Raw genomic sequence first — 17,477 nt, 5'->3', positions numbered from 1 at the left:
GGGGGGGGGGGGGGTGGGGCGGGGGGTCCGGGGGGGGGGGGGGGGGGGGGGGGTCCCTTCTGCCCCCTGGGAGGGAAGAGCAGGGTGCGCTGGGGACCCTGGGGACCCGCTTCACGTCCCAGCGTGGCCCCCACGGTGCCATGCGGGCCGGGGAGAGGCAGGCTCCCTCCTGTAACTTGGATTACAGCTCCCGTGGTCCTTTCTCCTCTTACATTTTGGGATCTCAGGGCCTCGTGAAGTGGATCCGGGCTGCCCAACGTTGGTTCCCAGTTCCATCCCTTTACCGGCTCTGTGATCCTGGGCAAATGATGGAGCCTTCAGATGCCTCTCTCCGCCAGAAAGTGGGGATAACGCCAGTGCCTTAATGGGGCTCTTGTGTCTATTTGGGACGGTGGTGTGTGGAAGGCGCCTGGGACAGCCAGTGCCAGGCACATGGACAGGGATGCCCGCGTCGCATAGATGGGGAAGCGACTGGCCTGAGGTCTCATACGATTCAGTGCAGAGCAGGGACAGGACGCCTTCCCACCCTCTGCCAGTGAGTCTCCTATTCATAAAGGCTCCAGAAAAGGGCTGCAGATAGAACCTTTCCTCCCGAGGAGGAAGAGGCATGGTTGGGGACTTTCAGTGTCCCCTTCCCAGAGGACCTGGGCTGGGCAGGCTGCCGGCTGCTCCCAGGTTCACAGGGACACACCCTCGAAGGTGTGGCCTGGGCCCCCACTCCTCGCTGCCTCCGACTTGGTTAGTTTTCCAACCCCCCTCCTCACGGTGGCCCCTGCATCCACCTGACGGCGATCCAGCGAAGGATCCTGAACGTGGCCCAGGTGCGTGCTGAACTCTCCTCTCCGAGAACCCTCTGGGGTGTCCCAGCGGTGGCAGGAAAGGCAGGGGGCTGGGCACTCCGGGGCAGGTCCGGGGAGAGAAGCAGGGCGGGGCCGAGGGCTTAGCAGGGCCGAGGCGGGGTGGCCGTCCCCAAGCAGACTCCTCACCTGGGGACGGTGGTCTCGGTGGGTACCGCTTCCCTGGCATGGGGAGGGCCTGGCATGGGCCAGGCATTAAGTCGTTTCTTTCCAGTGCTCACAGTGACAGTGAGTGGTTGGAACAATTTCCCCCATTCTCCAGATGAGGCAGCAGACTCAGAGAGGTTAAGTACCTGGCTCTGTGTCACACAGTGAGCTGGAGGCTGCTTTGGGACAAGCCAGGGGCTTTCTGGCAGAGCCCACCTCCTGCGGCGGGTGGGGTTCTGAGGCGGGGGGAGCCGAAGGGGTCGCGGCCTCCGGCCCTGGAGCTGCCCCCGCTCCCCCACGGGGTGCTCTTGGCTTCGGTGGGAGCCGACAAACAGAGCTGGGCGCTAAATAAGCCCCCACTTAACGTCGATTGGAAATCACGGCTTTGCCGACGGTGCCAGTTCTTAATGTCACTTATCCCAAGCGGGCTCTCAATTTTCGACTGCAGCAGCCTTCTAATTTGGTCTCAGCCACTCTGGTTTTGTGACAGGAACAATGGCAGTGGCAGATGGGGAGCAACAACTCGATTTTCTTCTAGCGTTCCCGATCGCAGGCAGGGGAGGCACCATCTGGAAGGAGAAGGTCAGATCATTAAAAACTATATAATATTAAATTGCCAGCACTCGATGGGCTGGGGTGTGGGGGCAGGGTTGTGTTCGCAGGCTGAGCGCTGGAAGGAGCTGGAGCTCCGGGGGCGGGCGGATCCAGCGGCCTGTGGGGCTCTCGGGGGCCCCGGGCCGGGGTGAGCGCCATCGGAAGCTCCCTGAGAGCAGCGCTGACTCGGTCCCGTCCACCTTTATGTGCTGCCGCCCAGGGGCTTGTCCAGGACGCAGTGTGGGGACGGCCCCGCCGAGGGACTGTCTCCCCGGGCCGCGGGCCCGGCAGGGTGCCCCCCGGGGTCCGTCCCCTGCCTCCTGGGCCCAGCGGTGGAGGTCTGCCAGCCTCCGCTCCCCGGCTAGGAGGGGACGTGCTCGCTGACCGCTCCTGGCGGCCCCCAGGATGGGAGGAAGCCTCACGCGGGGCTTCGTAAACCGCGATGTGCGTGCACGTAGGCACTCTGCTGTGATGGTGCCTGTCCCGGTTCTAGCTGGCCTTTCCGCGGCGGGCTCCCTCCTCGGTGACAGGAGCCAGCTTTCATGTGACTTTGCCTCTGGGACCCAGTGGTGCGGGGGCTGACTCTGTTGAGGCGGCTCATACCCGTGGTAACGCCTGACATTTACCGATGTCTCACCTGCCACCTCATCCCGGCTCCCCTCGCTGTGACCGACACTGACACGGCACCTTTCTCTGGTGGCGGTGGCATTTTTAAAAGCCACTTTATTGAGCTATGACTGACATACCTCATACAGAACACAGGCGGAGTTGGGGAGCCTGTGGGCACACATACACACAAACACGTGCACCCCCCCCACAACACACACGCACACACACATGCATGCACACACTTGCTTATGCACGCACACACCTATGCAGGCACGCACATGCACACTTCTGTGCACATGCACGCACACACACTCATGTACACATGCGCACACTCATGCAGGCACACCCGTATGCACACACACCCATGCACATACTCATGCATACTCCTACGCAGGTAAACACACTCGTGCAATACATGTATGCACACACATGTGCACACACATTTATGCAGGCACACACTCATGCAAACACACTTATGAAGGTACACATGTGTGTGACACACATTAATGCACACACACTCATGCACACACTTATGCAGGTACACACATGCATACTCACACGTGTACACATGCACACACATGTATGCAAGCACACAGATGTGTACATTCATGAACATCCATGTGCACACACGCTTATGCAGGTGCACATGCATGCACACACACCCACGTACACATATTCACTTGTGTGGGCACACATGCACACACACGCTTACACACGCATGCGCACATACACGCCCGCACACACACACTCATGCAGGTACACGTGCACGCACACACACCCATGCATGCGTCTTCACTTGTGTGGGCACACATGCACACACATGCTTACACACGCATGCGCACATGCCCACACACACTCATGCAGGTACATGTGCACGCACACACACCCATGCACACGTCTTCACTTGTGTGGGCACACATATGCCTACACACGCACACACACATACACACACGCCCACACTCACACACTCATGCAGGTACACGTGCATGCACATACGCACGCACACCCACACCCACTCTTATGCAGGCACACACTCACACACTCATGCGCCCACACACACAGGAGCAAAGAGGCAAGCCAGTAAAAGAGCCAGAAACTGTGTCAAGGGCCATGACAGAGCAGGGGCTGAGAGGGAAAGTGATACAGGGGCAGGGGAGGGTGGTGGTCACTTACGGCCACTCCCAGAAGGTGATAGGCGACCTTGGGGGGCAGGGGAGCCAGCCCCGGAGGGCGGAGGAGCACTTTCCAGGTGGAGGGAACACCCTGGGCCTGTTCAAGTTGCTGAGGAAAAGCCTAGGGCAGTGGGGGCAGGGAGGGAGGGAGGGGGCTGGGAGGGAGGGGAGGGCAGGAACGTCCTCACAGTTCTGGAAGAGCTGGGTTTTATTCTTTATTCCAAGTGGATGGGACTCAACGGATGCAGGAATGGCGAGGCCCAGTGGAAGTTCAGCGGGATGGCTCTGCCTGTCGTGGGGGCAACGACTGTAGGGGACAGTAGTTAGCACGGGACACCCGTCTGGCTGGTGTGGCTGGTGGGCCCTCTTGGGCTGAGCTGACGCTCGCTGAGCAGGGCCGGGGTGGGCCCGGGTCCCGGCTTCCTCCTCGCCACTGAGTGGACTCGGGGGTGGGGATGGCTGATGTCACGCCCTTCTGTGGAAGGACCTCTGCTCCCAGACCCCAAGCCCTAGGTGCCCCTCAGCCTGATGGCACTGTAGGAAGTGGCCCCTCTCACCTGGGCCCCCTCTTCTGTGCCCCTGGCTCTCCCTTTCAGGGGCGGAGCCACCTCCTGGTTGTCCAGGATCAGTGATGCCCACGGGCCTCAGTGGGGGGGCTGGTTGCTGGGAGATGGCGTTTGAGTCGGGCAGACCTAGGTCCCCATCTGGACTCTGCCACCGAGCCATGCGTGTGACCTAGTCAGTTACCTAATCCCCCGAGGGTCGGTCTCATTGCCCTTAAAGTGAACATTGTGACTCTGATTGTGTGGGAACATGCCTGGAGCGCCCGGCGCGTGCCCGCATGTGGACACACAGTAGGCGTCTCCACTGTCCCTGCCCCTGCTGTCCCCGTGTGGGCCACAAGCAAGGATGGGCTCCCGAGCAGGGAGAAGTCCACCTGCTCGCTCACGGCCCGCCCCTTCCTGCACACCACCAGCCGTGCTTGGAGGGCACTTCCCACGTGCAGGGAGACCATGTACTTCGAGGTGACATTGCGGAGACCTAAGGAGACAGACCCCAAACCAGGAAACAGACAAAACGATCTTAGATTGAGGTGAGGCTGTGCCAGAAATAAGATGTGGTCTCTTAGACTGCTTTCTGAGACAGGGGGGCCGCTGTAGCCAGGGTGGTCAGGGAGGACTTCTTGGAGGGGGTGGCATGTGAGTGAGCCCTGACCCACGTGAAGGAGACGTTGCAGAGTGTAGTTTGGCAGATGTGAGCGTGGGGCTGTCCAGATGCGAGTCCAGGGTCGGGGCCTCTGTCCAGCTGGACTGGGGACTTGGAGGCAGATGTGACCACCCCGGACTCAGGGTGGGTCTCGAAGGAAGGAGGAGAGAGTTATCCTTGTGACCGTCATCCTCAGAACCGTGGGTGGAGAGCGGCATGGCTGCATCAGCTTGTCTTTCAGCTTGTTTGGGGGGCCGCCTCCTACCTCTAGAAGCACGTCTGGAAGCCTCTAGAAGTCTCAGTCAAGGCAGCGGGGCCTGGACTGTGCGCAGCGTCACAGCGCTTCTTGAAACCCTTTCTCACCTCCTATTTCACCAGCTCCTCACAGCAACCTCAGCACCAAGGCGTTTTTAGGTGAAGAAACTGAGGCTTAGAGTCGGGGGAAGTTGGACAAGGCTGCTCAGCGACAGGGCGGGCCAGCTGGGACCCGAGCCTTAGCTTCCCCGACTCGCTGCTTGGGAGCCAGGCTGCGACCATGGAGCGAGGGCACCTTTCACCTTGGCTGGGCGGGCGCGGGGCCGGCCCCCTGGGCTCGCGGGGCTCGGACCGCCTTGACCCACCTCCGTGCTCTTGCCGCAGGGGAGGAGAACCAGCCAGGCTGGCTGTGTCCGGACGAGGACAGGAAGAGCCGAGCCCCGTTCTGGTGCCCCATCCTGGCCTGCTGCGTCCCTGCCTTCTCCTCCCGGGGCCTCAGCCTGCAGGTGAGTGGAATGGGTCATGCCGAGCCCTCCATGAAGCTGGGTTTCCGGGGTGTGCCCGCCGCGCGAGAGGGCCCGGCCGCAGGCCCGGCTTCCCCGCCTCTTACCGATGCAGTCGGTCGAGACCTTCTGCCGCTTTAGGAGCCCGCGTTCCCACCCAAACCGGGGGGGACAGATGCCTTTTGTGGGTCGAGTGAATGGAAAATTCCCTGGTTTGGAGCTAACAAATAGCAATGATCTCATCAGCTGGTGGCTTGACTCCAGCTGAGAAGATAGGCCGGAATATGCCCGAGTGACTCTGCCAGACCGTGGGTGGGACCCTCTCTGAGGCTGCCAGCCAGGAGCCATCACGCCCCCGTTTGTCAGGCACCTACTGTACCCCCGCTCCGTGCTTTGCCACCACTCTCTTGTTTTAATATTTATAAGAGCCTCATGCGTAGATGTTTCTAGATTGGTTTTACGACTTAGGAAACTAAGGCATGGATAGGTGGCATGGCCTGTAGGGATGGGTCCAGGAATTGGAACCTTGCTTCGCCTGATTGCAGCTCCCGAGTTCTTTTTTTTCTTTAATTTTTTTAAATGTTTTTTATTTATTTCTGAGAGAGAGAGACTGCGTGAGCAGGAGAGGGTCAGAGAGAGAGGGAGACACAGAATCTGAAGCAGGCTCCAGGCTCTGAGCTGTCAGCACAGAGCCCAACGCGTGGCTTGAATCCACGAACCGTGAGATCATGACCTGAGCTGAAGTCAGACACTTAACCGACTGAGCCCCCCAGGCGCCCCAGCAGCTCCCGAGTTCTTAAGCATGAGGACACTCGCTCTGCTGTTGCCCGTCCCCAATGTCCTGGCCCCTCCCTCTGGAGCGATCCCTGCCCAGCCTCCTCCCTGGGTGAGGAGGTCATGTGAGCTTTGGGGCAGGGGAGCAGGTCCAGAGACATAATCCCCAAGAGACAAGCTGATTGGGGTGTAGACTGGGGCACTAAACAGCTGCAAGTATACACCCTTGAGATGTCCATTCATACACTAGTTTATTCATTCATTCACTTGTTCATTCTCTTGTCTGTTCTGCATATAATTTTTAAGCACCTACTATGTGCCAGGCCCTGTGCTGGACACTGGGTATATGGTGGTGACCAAAACGTACAAAGTCCCCACCCCCTGTAGCTTTTAGCCTGGAGCGAGGCAGTGGTACCCCGGCGAACACAGGGACACGCAGAAGAGTGCTGTGTGTTACAGAGAAAATAAGTCAGCTGTGATGGATACGGAGGTGGGGCCACGCGATGAGGGGGCAGGAGGGTCTCTTGGAGGAGGTGGCATTTAAACTGAGGCCTGCACGGCAACTCATCAGCAGTCTCCTGAGGGCCCAGTGGAAGAATATTCCAGACAGACAGAGCAGTCCAGAGGAATAGTCTGGGCAGTGGCAGCTTGGGGAGCCGGGTAATGAAGCTGGCAACAAGGTCTGATGTGGGTGCCAGGCCAGCCAGCTTCCCAGGCTGGTGGGGTTTGGGTTTCATTCTTAGGGCAGGGAAACCCCAGGAGGGCTCCACGCAGGGGAGCGGCACGGGCTGATGGACATTTTGAGAGGAGAGTCGGGTTCCTTGGGCTGTTGTGGGAGAGAGTCAACTGTGGTCCCTGAAGGGAGCAAGAGACTGAGAGGCCGACACAGACCTGGGCGGGGTGGAGGAGGGTGTCCGGGGGGGGGTCCCCGCCAGGCAGGGCCAGGACATGGTGTGCAGGTGGAGACGGGCCGGACGAGGGCGAGGGGAGCGAGGCACTCGCCTGGTCCTGATCATCAAGGTAATACCAAAGAAGTCAAAGCAGCAGATTGTGACCTTGGTTTGGCTGCTTTTATCGGGACTAGGGTGAGGCACAGTCACGCAAGCACAGCGTCCGTCTCTGCCTTTGTTTAAACCTCACTGATTGTTCACCGTGGATTTTTTGACATTGATTTTTATTGCCAAAAACTGTGCTATGATATTCCCTTCGATGTGGGAGTGTTTCGGCCCCACTGCCCTCCCTCCCATCCGGGTCCTAGAGGAGGCAGTGGGCAGGGGACATGGGACACGCATTCGGGGAGCGCATCGGCGTCGGGCTGGCTGATTTGATGAGGGTTTAGAGGGGGGCTGAGGGGGCAGAAGGGACATGCCCGGAAGTGGTGTCGGGAGGTGCTGGCCCGTTCCCCGTGCCACAGCCTGATCAAGGGGCGCGGTGAGAGGTTGAGGCTCCTGGCACTGCTAGGCGGGTAGTAGGCAGGGCAATAGCAGCAACAATATGGTGGCAGGTGCGTTCTCGAGGCCTCTGTGCCAGGCTCTGTTCTAGGCACTTCTCCAGGGTTAACTCTGGGCCCCTCAGCTGCCCTTGAGGCAGGGCTGGGCCACGCCCACTGGGGGGAGGAGCCTTTTCCTGACTTGAGCCTGAAGGCTTGGCTCTCTCACCCAGGCTTGGCTGGTGTTTTCCCTGGCGTCTGTCCCCCTACCAAACATTTCTGGAGGGGGGGCGGAGGACAGATGCCGCTCATTCCTATAGGGCTTGGGGAGGCCGGCCTTTGTAGGCCTGAAGTCTGTATTAATTACTGGAGAGGCTCTGCTGAGTCTCGTGAGCTCCTTCCCAGCATGCTGGGTGGGTTCTCATGGGCCGGGCAGGGGTGGGTAGGGGTGGGGTAGAAGGGCAGAGTCCATGGACTGTGGGCTGGTCAGTGTCCACCTTGCTTGTGGCTCACCTGGTCCTAGGACTCCTGCAGAGAAGGCTGACCTGGGGTGACTTCCAGCTGCCCTCCACCCCCGCCCCTGCGACTGCCAGGGCCTCTCGTTCTCTTGGGAGTCCAGGGCTCAGGTCGTTTGAGGGTGCTACAGTCATAGACAAGCTGCGGCTTCCTTTCCCTGAAGGAAACCCCTGCCTGCCTGCGGGGGCCGTCTTCTGCCTCCTACGTCTCATGTGGAGGCCTCAGGGCCTGGGGATGCGGAGGCCGGGGAGCAGCCTCAGCGCCCGCCGACCCCCGCCGTCTGGTGAGCCTGCGGCGCTCCCGGGGGGCCCACCAGAGCCTGCGCGTTCCCGTCTGCTGGGGCCCAAGACACCACTTCGGCTCCGCTGGCCCTGCCTCCCGCTCCGGGACCTGGCAGACGTGCACGTCAGCTCTGTGCAGCGGCCCGATGAATTCGGGGCCTCCCCCCGGCCTGCTGCCTCTCCCCAGCACGCGGGCTCTGCGGGGTCACCCCAGCTGCACCCGTGGCAGCAGCCATTGGGCTGGGGGCCTGTCCCTGGAGGGCTCAGTGCAAAGCTGTCCTCCCCCCCAAGTCTTGCCTGGCGGCAAGGGAGAGGGGTGGGGTGCCCCCCCAGCCCCCCGCGGAGCTGAGGTGCTCTAGGACGTAGCCCCGCAGGGGGTTGGGGCTGCGGCCCAGACCTTCAGGGCATCTGCTCCAGGCTCACTTAGGCCTCGGCGTGCTAGCCGAGTGCCTCTGTCCTGGCCAACGGAGGCCCCTGCCTCCCGGCCCTGCCGCTGCCTCCCCTCCTGGCCTGGACCTGCCGATGAGGTGACGTCATGCACCCTAAGCCCTTGGTAAGCGGCAGTGGCCGCTGGGCGCCCAGCCCCATTGCCAAGTGCTGTATGTCTGCCTCTCCAGTCCCCGCAACCGTCCTGACGAGATGTCAGGGCCAGCGTGAGTGTGAGGAACTGGCCTGTGGGTCACCAGCTGGTAGCGGCTAGGCTGGGACGGGAGCCCGCGCTGGCCACCTCCACGGCCTCTCCTTCCCTGGCCCCCAGCCGCTCTCTGCTGCGCTGCCCGGGGCACCTGGCTTTGGGAGAGCTGGCTTCCTGGCACAGGTGGGTCGTCTGGGTCCAGGGCCTTGCCCGTCCAAGGAGCCATCTGAGTTGTTGCCATCGCTTTGGACCTGGGTTCCGTCGATGTGGCTGATGTCCGGGCCCCCTGGAGTTGCCATGGAAACATCTGAGCCAGGGCTGTGGTTGCCCTGTGCCCACCTGTGAGGACGGGAGCAGCCGCCTGGCAGAGGGGGCTGGGCAGCCTCAGCTGGGTGGGGCTGACCGAGAAGCAAAATGACCGGGAGCAGGGGCCCAAGGGCACCTGGGGGCCAGGGCGAGGGGCCCTCTAGCGCTCCCAGCCGCGCAGACGTGGGGGCTGGCACTGCCCAGACCTGTGGGAAGGCCGCCTGGCCTCTGGGCAGAATTAACCGGAGTGGAAAGGGTACCGGGCAGGGAGCTGGAACTCTGAATTCCAGCCTTGACTGCTGCTAACGCGCTGTGTGACCTTGAGCCAGTCATGTGCCTCCCATGCCCACGCCCTGACCTTCAGGTGTGCTGACTTCTGAATGAGGGGACTGGATGCTGTGACTTCTCTGGGAACATCCCAACAGGGCCGGGGTGGGCCAGGGCCTTCACCACCAGCAGAGGGCAGCACCGGCCCAGCAAAGGTCCCGTGGTGGCCGCGTTCCTGGGTGGGGAACCTTGCACTGTCCCTTCTAGGCTTCCCGCCCCGCCTGCTGGCCCTGGATTCCAGCAGGTTCACGACAGGCCAGGCCATCTCCTCACACTGCTGTCCTGGCCAGAGAGACAGACTGGCGGGGTCTAGCTCAGAGAACAGGCCCCAGAGAGCAGCAGATGCAAGAGGAGCAAGCAGCCAGTGGCTCTTCGTGACAGCCCAGTGCAGACAGAGCCCCGGCCCCCATGGGCAGCCCGCACGAGCCCCTCAGCCCCCTGGTGCTGGCGGGCTCGTCTGCACAGGGTTCTGATGGTGACTGGGGTGGAGCCAGATGTCCAGCCCCCCTTCCCTTCTCCACGTGCTTCTCTGGAGGGGTGCAGGAGGATCTAGGGGGATGGCCAGGGCAGGCCAGGCCCTGTCACTCATCTTTCCGTGGCCTGGGACAATCACGTGTCCTCTGTGGGCCTCATTTACCGATCTGTGAAATTAGGCGGTGGAGGGCGTTAGTGGTTTTCATTAAATCTTATCTGGATGTTTCTTAGTTTGAAAAATACATGGCTGGCCCAGACTATCATTCGGGGGCCTCCTAGCCAGAAGGTCCTAGAAGAGCGACGGTCAAATGTGAGTGGATAGGAACTGCCTGGAGATCCTATGAAACCTGTCGCTTTCCCGGCCCCCTCCCCCTCAGGGATTCGCATTTGGGGCCTGAATGGGGCGCAGGAGTCTGCAGGCTTCACAGTGGTTCAGATGGAGGCACCTCCGGCACCCCGACGCTTAGCCCTGTGTGTGCCTTGCGTGTCTCCGCAGCTCGGGGCCCTGGTCCACAGTCCCGTCAGCTGTCCCCTGCTGGGCTTCTCGGCGGTGAGCACGTCCCTTCCGCAGGGCTACCTCTGGGTAAGTCACTCCCAGACCCGGCCAGGGATCTGGCCTCAGGACAAGCAGGGAGGGTGGCACCGGGAAGGGGGTGCTGGAGAATGCTGCCGGCCCCCGCGATGTGCGCCTCCAGCCAGCAGGGTCTTCCTGGGAACCTCTGTGCCAGGCTCTGTGCTCAGAGTTGGCACATGCGACTTCACCAGGGACAACGGAAAACCAGGCACCGAAGAAGTGAGCATGGCTCTTGCAAACAAAGGAAGGAAGTGAACATCGCTGTGCAGAGTACCCGGGTGTCAGGGTCTTTTACCCTGGGGCTCAGGAAGCAGGGCTGGTTATCGCTGGTGTCTTGCAGAGATCCCCGCCCACCTCTTTTCCCCTGGGGCTCCTGGCAAAGCCTCTCTCAATTCAAATAGGAGGTCCCCGTTCGCTCTTTGTGGTGCAGCCTGTGCTCTCCCATAGTCTCCCTGAGGTTCCACCTCCCCACCCCTTTTGCCAGTTTCCAGCTCCTGCTTATTCCTGTATCTAGGTGCTCAGGCAGGAACACTGGCTCACCCTTCAGAGTCCACCCCAAGTGTCCTCTCTGAGGGAGATTTGTTCCTCACTGTTTCCACAGTTTCTAGCATGTGGTATATTCATCCTTCCTTCCTTCTTTCCTTCCTTCCTTCCATCCATCCATCCGTCCAGCCATCCAACTAATCATCCAACCATCCATCCATCCATATAATCATCCACCCATCCATCCACTTATCCATGTAATCATCCATCTGTCCATCCATCTATCCATCCATCCATATAATCATCCACCCATCCATCCACTTATCTATGTAATCATCCATCCATCTATCCATCCATCCATCTATCCATCCATCCATATAATCATCCACCCATCCATTCACTTATCCATGTAATCATCCATCCATCCATCCATCCATCCATCCATCCATCCATCCATCCACCCATCCATGTAATCATCCATCTGCTCATCTATCTACCAACTTTTCTATCCCTTGCTTCCATCCATCCATTTATCCATCTGTCCATCCATTCAGCAAGTATATATTAAGCGCCTACCATGCGCTAGACACAGAAGTAGAATGGTAAACAAGACAGAGAAGAACATTTGAAGGAGCACATGTGTGTTCACTGTTTGTTGATTGAAATTCACCCTAAAGATGGGGAAATAGAACTGACTTGGTATCTAGTCTTAATTCCTTACCTGATTTCATTTGGGCCTTGAAGCTAACTTGTTGCCATGGCAACTGGGGAAGAGTGACCTCCAGTGACCGCAGGATGTGTGGGAGCAGGAGTGGGAGATGCTCCTAACCTCAGCACAAGTAGAAGTTTGGGGCAGGTTGCTGGGAGGGCAGGGGCCCAGCTCTGTCCCTGCTCTGGCGACTGTGTCTGATGGCTTCACGTCTTTGCCGCAGGTCGGGGGCGGGCAGGAAGGTGCAGGGGGCCAGGTGGAGATCTTCTCTTTGAACCGACCCTCACCGCGCACGGTCAAGTCCTTCCCGCTGGCGGCCCCTGTGCTCTGCATGGAGTACATTCCCGAGCCAGAGGAGGGGGAGAGCGGAGACGAGAGCCACGTGGCCGCTGAGCCCCCGGCCGCAGTGCATCCGACCATCTGCCTCGGGCTCCAGGATGGCAGGTGAGGGGTCAGGGCCTCATTTCTCCTTTGGTCATGGAGCCGGCATCATTGCCCCATTTTATGGGGGAAACTGAGGCGCGGCAGCCTGGAGTCAGTCTGCTGGAAGGCGGAATGTCTGGATTCCCACTTGGGTCTGTGTCGTTCTGAAAACAGTCTTTTTGTTTTTTTACATTTTTAAAAAATGTTTATTTTTGAAAGAGAGAGAGAGACAGACAGACCGCAAGGCAGGGAGAGGCAGAGAGAGAGGGAGACACAGAATCCGAAGCAGGCTCCAGGCTCTGAGCTGTCAGCACAGAGCCCGACACGAGACTCAAACTCATGGACCATGAGATCATGATCTGAGCCGAAGTCAGCTGCTTAACCAACAGAGCCCCCCCAGGCGCCCCTGAAAACAGTCTTCTTAGCACCTCGATCATGCCGCGCCTCTTGAGACTCCCACCTAGTTCTCCCTGGGACGGGGCGGGGGAGAGCGTCATCCTCAAAAGAACCACCCATGGGCAAGTCCAAGCTCCCGAAGGGTGGAACAGCAGACTGGCAGGGAGGCCTGGCTGAGGGCGGGGAGCCCCCGGACCCCTCTCCCCGGGAGGGGCAGTGGGGGTAGGAGGCTCATGAGTCACTCAGGTCTCTCCCCACAGCATCCTGGTTTACGGCAGCGTGGACACGGGCACCCAGTGCCTCGCGACCTGCCGGAGCCCAGGGCTGCAGCCCGTGCTCTGCCTGCGGCATAGCCCCTTCCACCTGTTTGCCGGTCTGCAGGATGGGACAGTCGCCGCTTACCCTCGGACCAGCGGTGAGGACGGCAGTGCTGGGGACGGTGGGGGGTGGGCGGCAGCCTGGGGCACTGACTGGGAGCCGGGTCCCGCGCCAGAGGGCTAGGGGGAGGCAGGCAGCTCAGAAACAAATCAGGGAGTCTGTGGGCAGAGATTCCTGGTCCCCACGGGGGTCCCTGCGGGACCAGGCAGCTCACCCCATTAGCAGGAAACTGCGAAGAGCAGGGATCCAGGGTCACAAAGACGCTGGGGTCTGGGGTCACTTCACTGCCCTGTTGATGGCCGTGTCCCTTGGTGATCAGCTTCTCTTTGCACCTGGATCTCCTCATCTGTAAAATGGGCATAATGTCAGTGCCCACTGTGCATGGGTCCCGGTGGGTTAAACAACTCAGTGAAGGTGAAGCCTAGGGCCTGGCGCGGTGAGTACTTAACGGAGTTGAGCATTTGAACTCTGTTACGCTATGGAGCCACGGACGGCCCAGATTATGATGTCTGGAGGGAAGGCTCGCAGGTTGAGCTGCTGTGCACCAGGAACGGGGCAGGGCTTCATCTGTGCACATTATCTGAATCCTCAGTGCGAGCCTCAGAAGTGCGGGTGCTGAGAGTGCGGGAGGGGAGGGGTCTGCGNCCTCCCCTCCCTCCTTTTCTTCCCTCTCTCCTCCCCCCCTCTTCCCCCTCCTTAGAGAGCCTCTAATTGCTGCGTCATCACTGCCTGTTGCAGGGATATAAACGGATATTTGTACCGAGCTATTTTTTTTGCCACTTGGCACTGTGTTGGTATTTTTAATTAGCTTTTGATAAGGCATTTATAGTTTTTAATTAAAGGGGGAAGAGGGAGGGAAAAAAATTCCCTCTCACCGACAGACATTGCATGCGTGAGAATGTAAACGCGGACTCTGATCGTTGGAGATCTAAACAGGGGCCCGGGCGGGGGGGGGCTTCCAAAGGGACCCCCACCCCGAGGCTCCCGCGGGCCCCTGCGCCTGCCTTGCCCCACGCTGGCCGCTCCAGGCTGCCCTCGGCCCTTTGCCCCTGGGTCCTGACTTACCAGTTTGGGCGCCGGGGGTGGAGGAGGTGAGGGGTGTGCGAGCTTGCTGGGGCCAGCATAGCGAGACGCCACAAGCGGAGCTGTCTGGTTCCCTGGAGGCCAGAAGTCCAAGCCCAGGGTACTGGCAGCGCCAATTCTCTCCGAGGACCACGAGGGAAGGGTCCGTTCCAGGCCCCTTGCCCTCCGCCCGGTGCTTCCTTGGCCTGCGACCACGGGACCTGTCTTCACGTGGCCGCCTCCCCGTGTCCTATTAGCTTAGGGGCCCCACCCTCCTCCAGTGTGACCTCAACTTCACTCATACATCCGCGACACCCCTACTTCTAAATAAGGTCACATTCGGAAGTCCTGGGGTTTAGGGCGTGAACCTATGAATTTGAGGAGGCATAACACAGCCCGTGATAGGGGCTTGGGGTCTAACCATTGGCTTTCAGCCCAGGGTTAGAGCCCGGCACTTTGTCAGGACCAGAAAGGCCACTGGGGACCACGCGACTCCACACCCTCATCTTCCAGGTGGGAAGGGACTTCCTAAAGCCCCATGGGGGGGCTCGAACCCAAGTCCTCTTTGCCAGGGCTCGGGCCCTCTCAGGATGTAAGGGGATTTTGACTTCTCCGGGCAGAGCGGGAGGCCGTCGAGCCGGGAGGAGAAGGTTGAGATGCGCTAGCACCTCTCCCAACTTTGCTGCCACAGACATTTGTCCACCGGGCATTTACTGAACATCTACTATGTGCCATAGATATGGTGGCCGGCGAAACAGACGTGATGCTGCCCTCACAGAATGTGTGGCCTATAAGCGGGAGACAGAGTTAGTCAAGTGCACAAGTAGGCAGCTTCTGATTATTCATCACGCTGAGGGTCGGAAGGGGGAAATAGGGTGGCACGTGAGAGCCTGACCCCCAGGGCGTGGGCTGGGCTGGTGGGCAAAGGCAGTCTCCAAAGCGCGGCGTCCTGAAGCTGGACAGTAGCCAGAGGAGGCGGTGGCGGGGGCAGGGTCTGGGAGCAAACAGCTGCACAGGGTGGGCCTTGGGTTTCCCACCAACCGAGGTTGATGGGAAGTAGAAGAAAGTGTTAGAAGTGCTTGGGCACGATGCCCTCTGGCTGGTGGACGGGAGAGGAGGCAGGGAGGCTGGCTGGGAGGCCGTCACACCCAGCTGGCCAGGTGAGTCTGGGCTCACTCCTTCTCTTTGGAGCCCACCTCTGGGGCTGCGGTTTGGCTTTGGCCGGGGAGGCCTCTGGGAGACGCCTTGTCTCACCTGGCCTCCCCCGCCCCCATTCTTTCTGTGGGGTCCTCCAGAGGTGGTCCGGGCAGGAAGGCGGGTGGCTCTCAGCACCTGCCTCACGGTGTAGGGCTTGGGGGATCCATCCCCAGCACCTTTTGCTCTGGCTGCATGTGGTGGGGTCTGGAATCATCATCCTGGCCCACGACCTAGCTGGGGGGCCCTCTCTAGACTCACTGAGGCCTCAGATACCTACACCCCATCCCAGCCCCAGAGCTCCTGGGCCTGTGCTGGTGAAGCCCCCTCTGGTGCTCCCGCCGGCCTGGGGAGTCTGGGAATTGGGAATAATCCACTTGAGGACACCTGGGTTCGGGGCTCAGCTCACCCATGGGACTTTGGGAAGTCCCGGAAATATTAAGTAAGAGGTGCAGAGCGAACCCAGGGCCTGGCCCAAGGCCTGGGGACCTGCAGAGGCAGCCGAGTCATGACAGGGTTCTGAGGCCATCAAGCCACACGGATTCCGTAACATCAGAGCTGGAGGGTCTCCGGAGTCCAAGGCCAAGAGCAGTGTGGTCATGGCAGTCATTTTGCTGCCCCTTGGAGCCTCTGCTTACCTGCATGCATTCGTTTCATTCATTCATTCATTCATTCATTCATTTTTTTCTTCCATTCTTTCATTCATTCACTCAATGAGTACTCAGTGCCCATGAGGTATGAGGCCCTGACCAGGGCACTGGGGCCCAGAGATGACTCAGGTGGCTGCTGTCCCTGTCCAGTCCTGTGTTTGAGCAGAGCTACCTCCAGGTGCCCTCTGTCACCCCATCTCTGAGCAGGCAGAAGAGCCTGACCAGGCCTGGGCAGGGGGGTGTGGGTCTATCCCAGGTTAGATGCTGAGGACGAGGGCCAGGGTCACCTCCTCCAGGAGGCAGACGATGGAATGCCTAAGGGGATGACTGAGGAATCAGGCTGCCTCGGATGGAGTCCCAGATGTGACTTGCACTCAGTCTCTCTCTCTCAAAAATAAATACACATTTAAAAACATTTTTTAAAGAAAAGGAAAAGGTCCAAACCCTCATTTATTCTAGATGGGAAGGGAGATTTGGCCAAATCACAGGCCAGGAATGCCCATTTTACCGGGTCTCGGTCTCCGGCAAACCCAGGCAGGACGGTAAACCTGACCACAAACATGAATACTTCATCCAGTACTGACTCCGAGCCCAGGACAAGGGTCTGTGTCCAAATCTCCCCTTTTTATAAAGACATCCTTGCACTGGGTCAGGAGCCCACCCCACCCTACTGTGACCTCAGCCTGATCACACCCCCAACAACCCTATTTCCAAATAAGGTCACAGTCTCAGCTTCTGGGGACCAGGACTTGAACCAGATGTGAGAGATTGAGGCTGTTGCTTCCCCACTCTGAGCCTCGCTTTCCCCACCTGTAAAATGGGTGTGAAGACAGCTGCACCTCACAGAGTGGTTGTGACGGCCCGATGTGATGAGTCAGACAGGTGCCCAGACGGAGCCCGGGGAGTATGGAGACGTGCGCCTGTTCCTTCCTGCCACCATTGTCATTACACTGCCGGGCTCAGGCTGCCCTTTGGGTCTCTCTGGGCCCTCAGGACATTCAGTGCGTGTCCTGCCCCCTGGCTCCGGCTGGGTATGCATCCCTGAGGGAGACCAGTGGGAGGAGGAGACGGTGTCTTCATCTCTCTTCATCTGGCACGAGAGCCGGTCCTGGGCCCAGATGGATGGGCTCTCACTCGGGGCTGGCGTGTGCATGTGAGTGTGCATGCGTGTGCCAGGATGTGTGCGTGCTTACCCAGAGCCACTGTGGGGTGAGGAGGGGGCAAGGGGCAGCCCTGCCCGGAGCTCAGTGATTGCACTTAAAATCCTAGGGTTGTGGCTTGTGAGGTCTGGGAGGAACCCTTGAGTTCTGGCCCCTCGTGCTGCACTTGGGGAAACCGAGTCTCTGCTCGTTGGGGCCTGTTAGAGCCTGTCCGGGGTCCTTTTTGATATAAAAATATCACTATTAATACATTTTGCCACAGTTTATCATTCTGTCCTGGAGTCAGGCCTTAGGGGGTTTCTGGAGACACTGGCAGGTGGAGCGGAGGTCCTGGGCATGGGATCCTCAGGGCTGTTAGACCCTC

General features: G+C 59.7%; 1 protein-coding gene across 1 annotated transcript in view; it reads left to right on the top strand.

The window, feature by feature from the left end:
* The window catches only part of ARHGEF10L (Rho guanine nucleotide exchange factor 10 like), a 206,112-nt gene that overhangs the window by 106,192 nt on the left and 82,443 nt on the right, over positions 1-17,477 (top strand). The window contains exons 23-26 of the mRNA XM_077775561.1: positions 5,225-5,346; positions 10,581-10,667; positions 12,074-12,294; positions 12,930-13,084. Coding sequence (XP_077631687.1) covers positions 5,225-5,346; positions 10,581-10,667; positions 12,074-12,294; positions 12,930-13,084 — 585 coding nt within the window. The remainder of the gene's footprint in view (positions 1-5,224; positions 5,347-10,580; positions 10,668-12,073; positions 12,295-12,929; positions 13,085-17,477) is intronic.

The sequence above is a fragment of the Crocuta crocuta genome, unplaced genomic scaffold (genome assembly GCF_008692635.1).
Source record: "Crocuta crocuta isolate KB4526 unplaced genomic scaffold, BGI_CrCroc_1.0 scaffold127, whole genome shotgun sequence".
NCBI lineage: Eukaryota > Metazoa > Chordata > Mammalia > Carnivora > Hyaenidae > Crocuta > Crocuta crocuta.
Note: the sequence above shows the minus strand (reverse complement) of the source record. Positions and strands in the feature narration are given on the sequence as shown.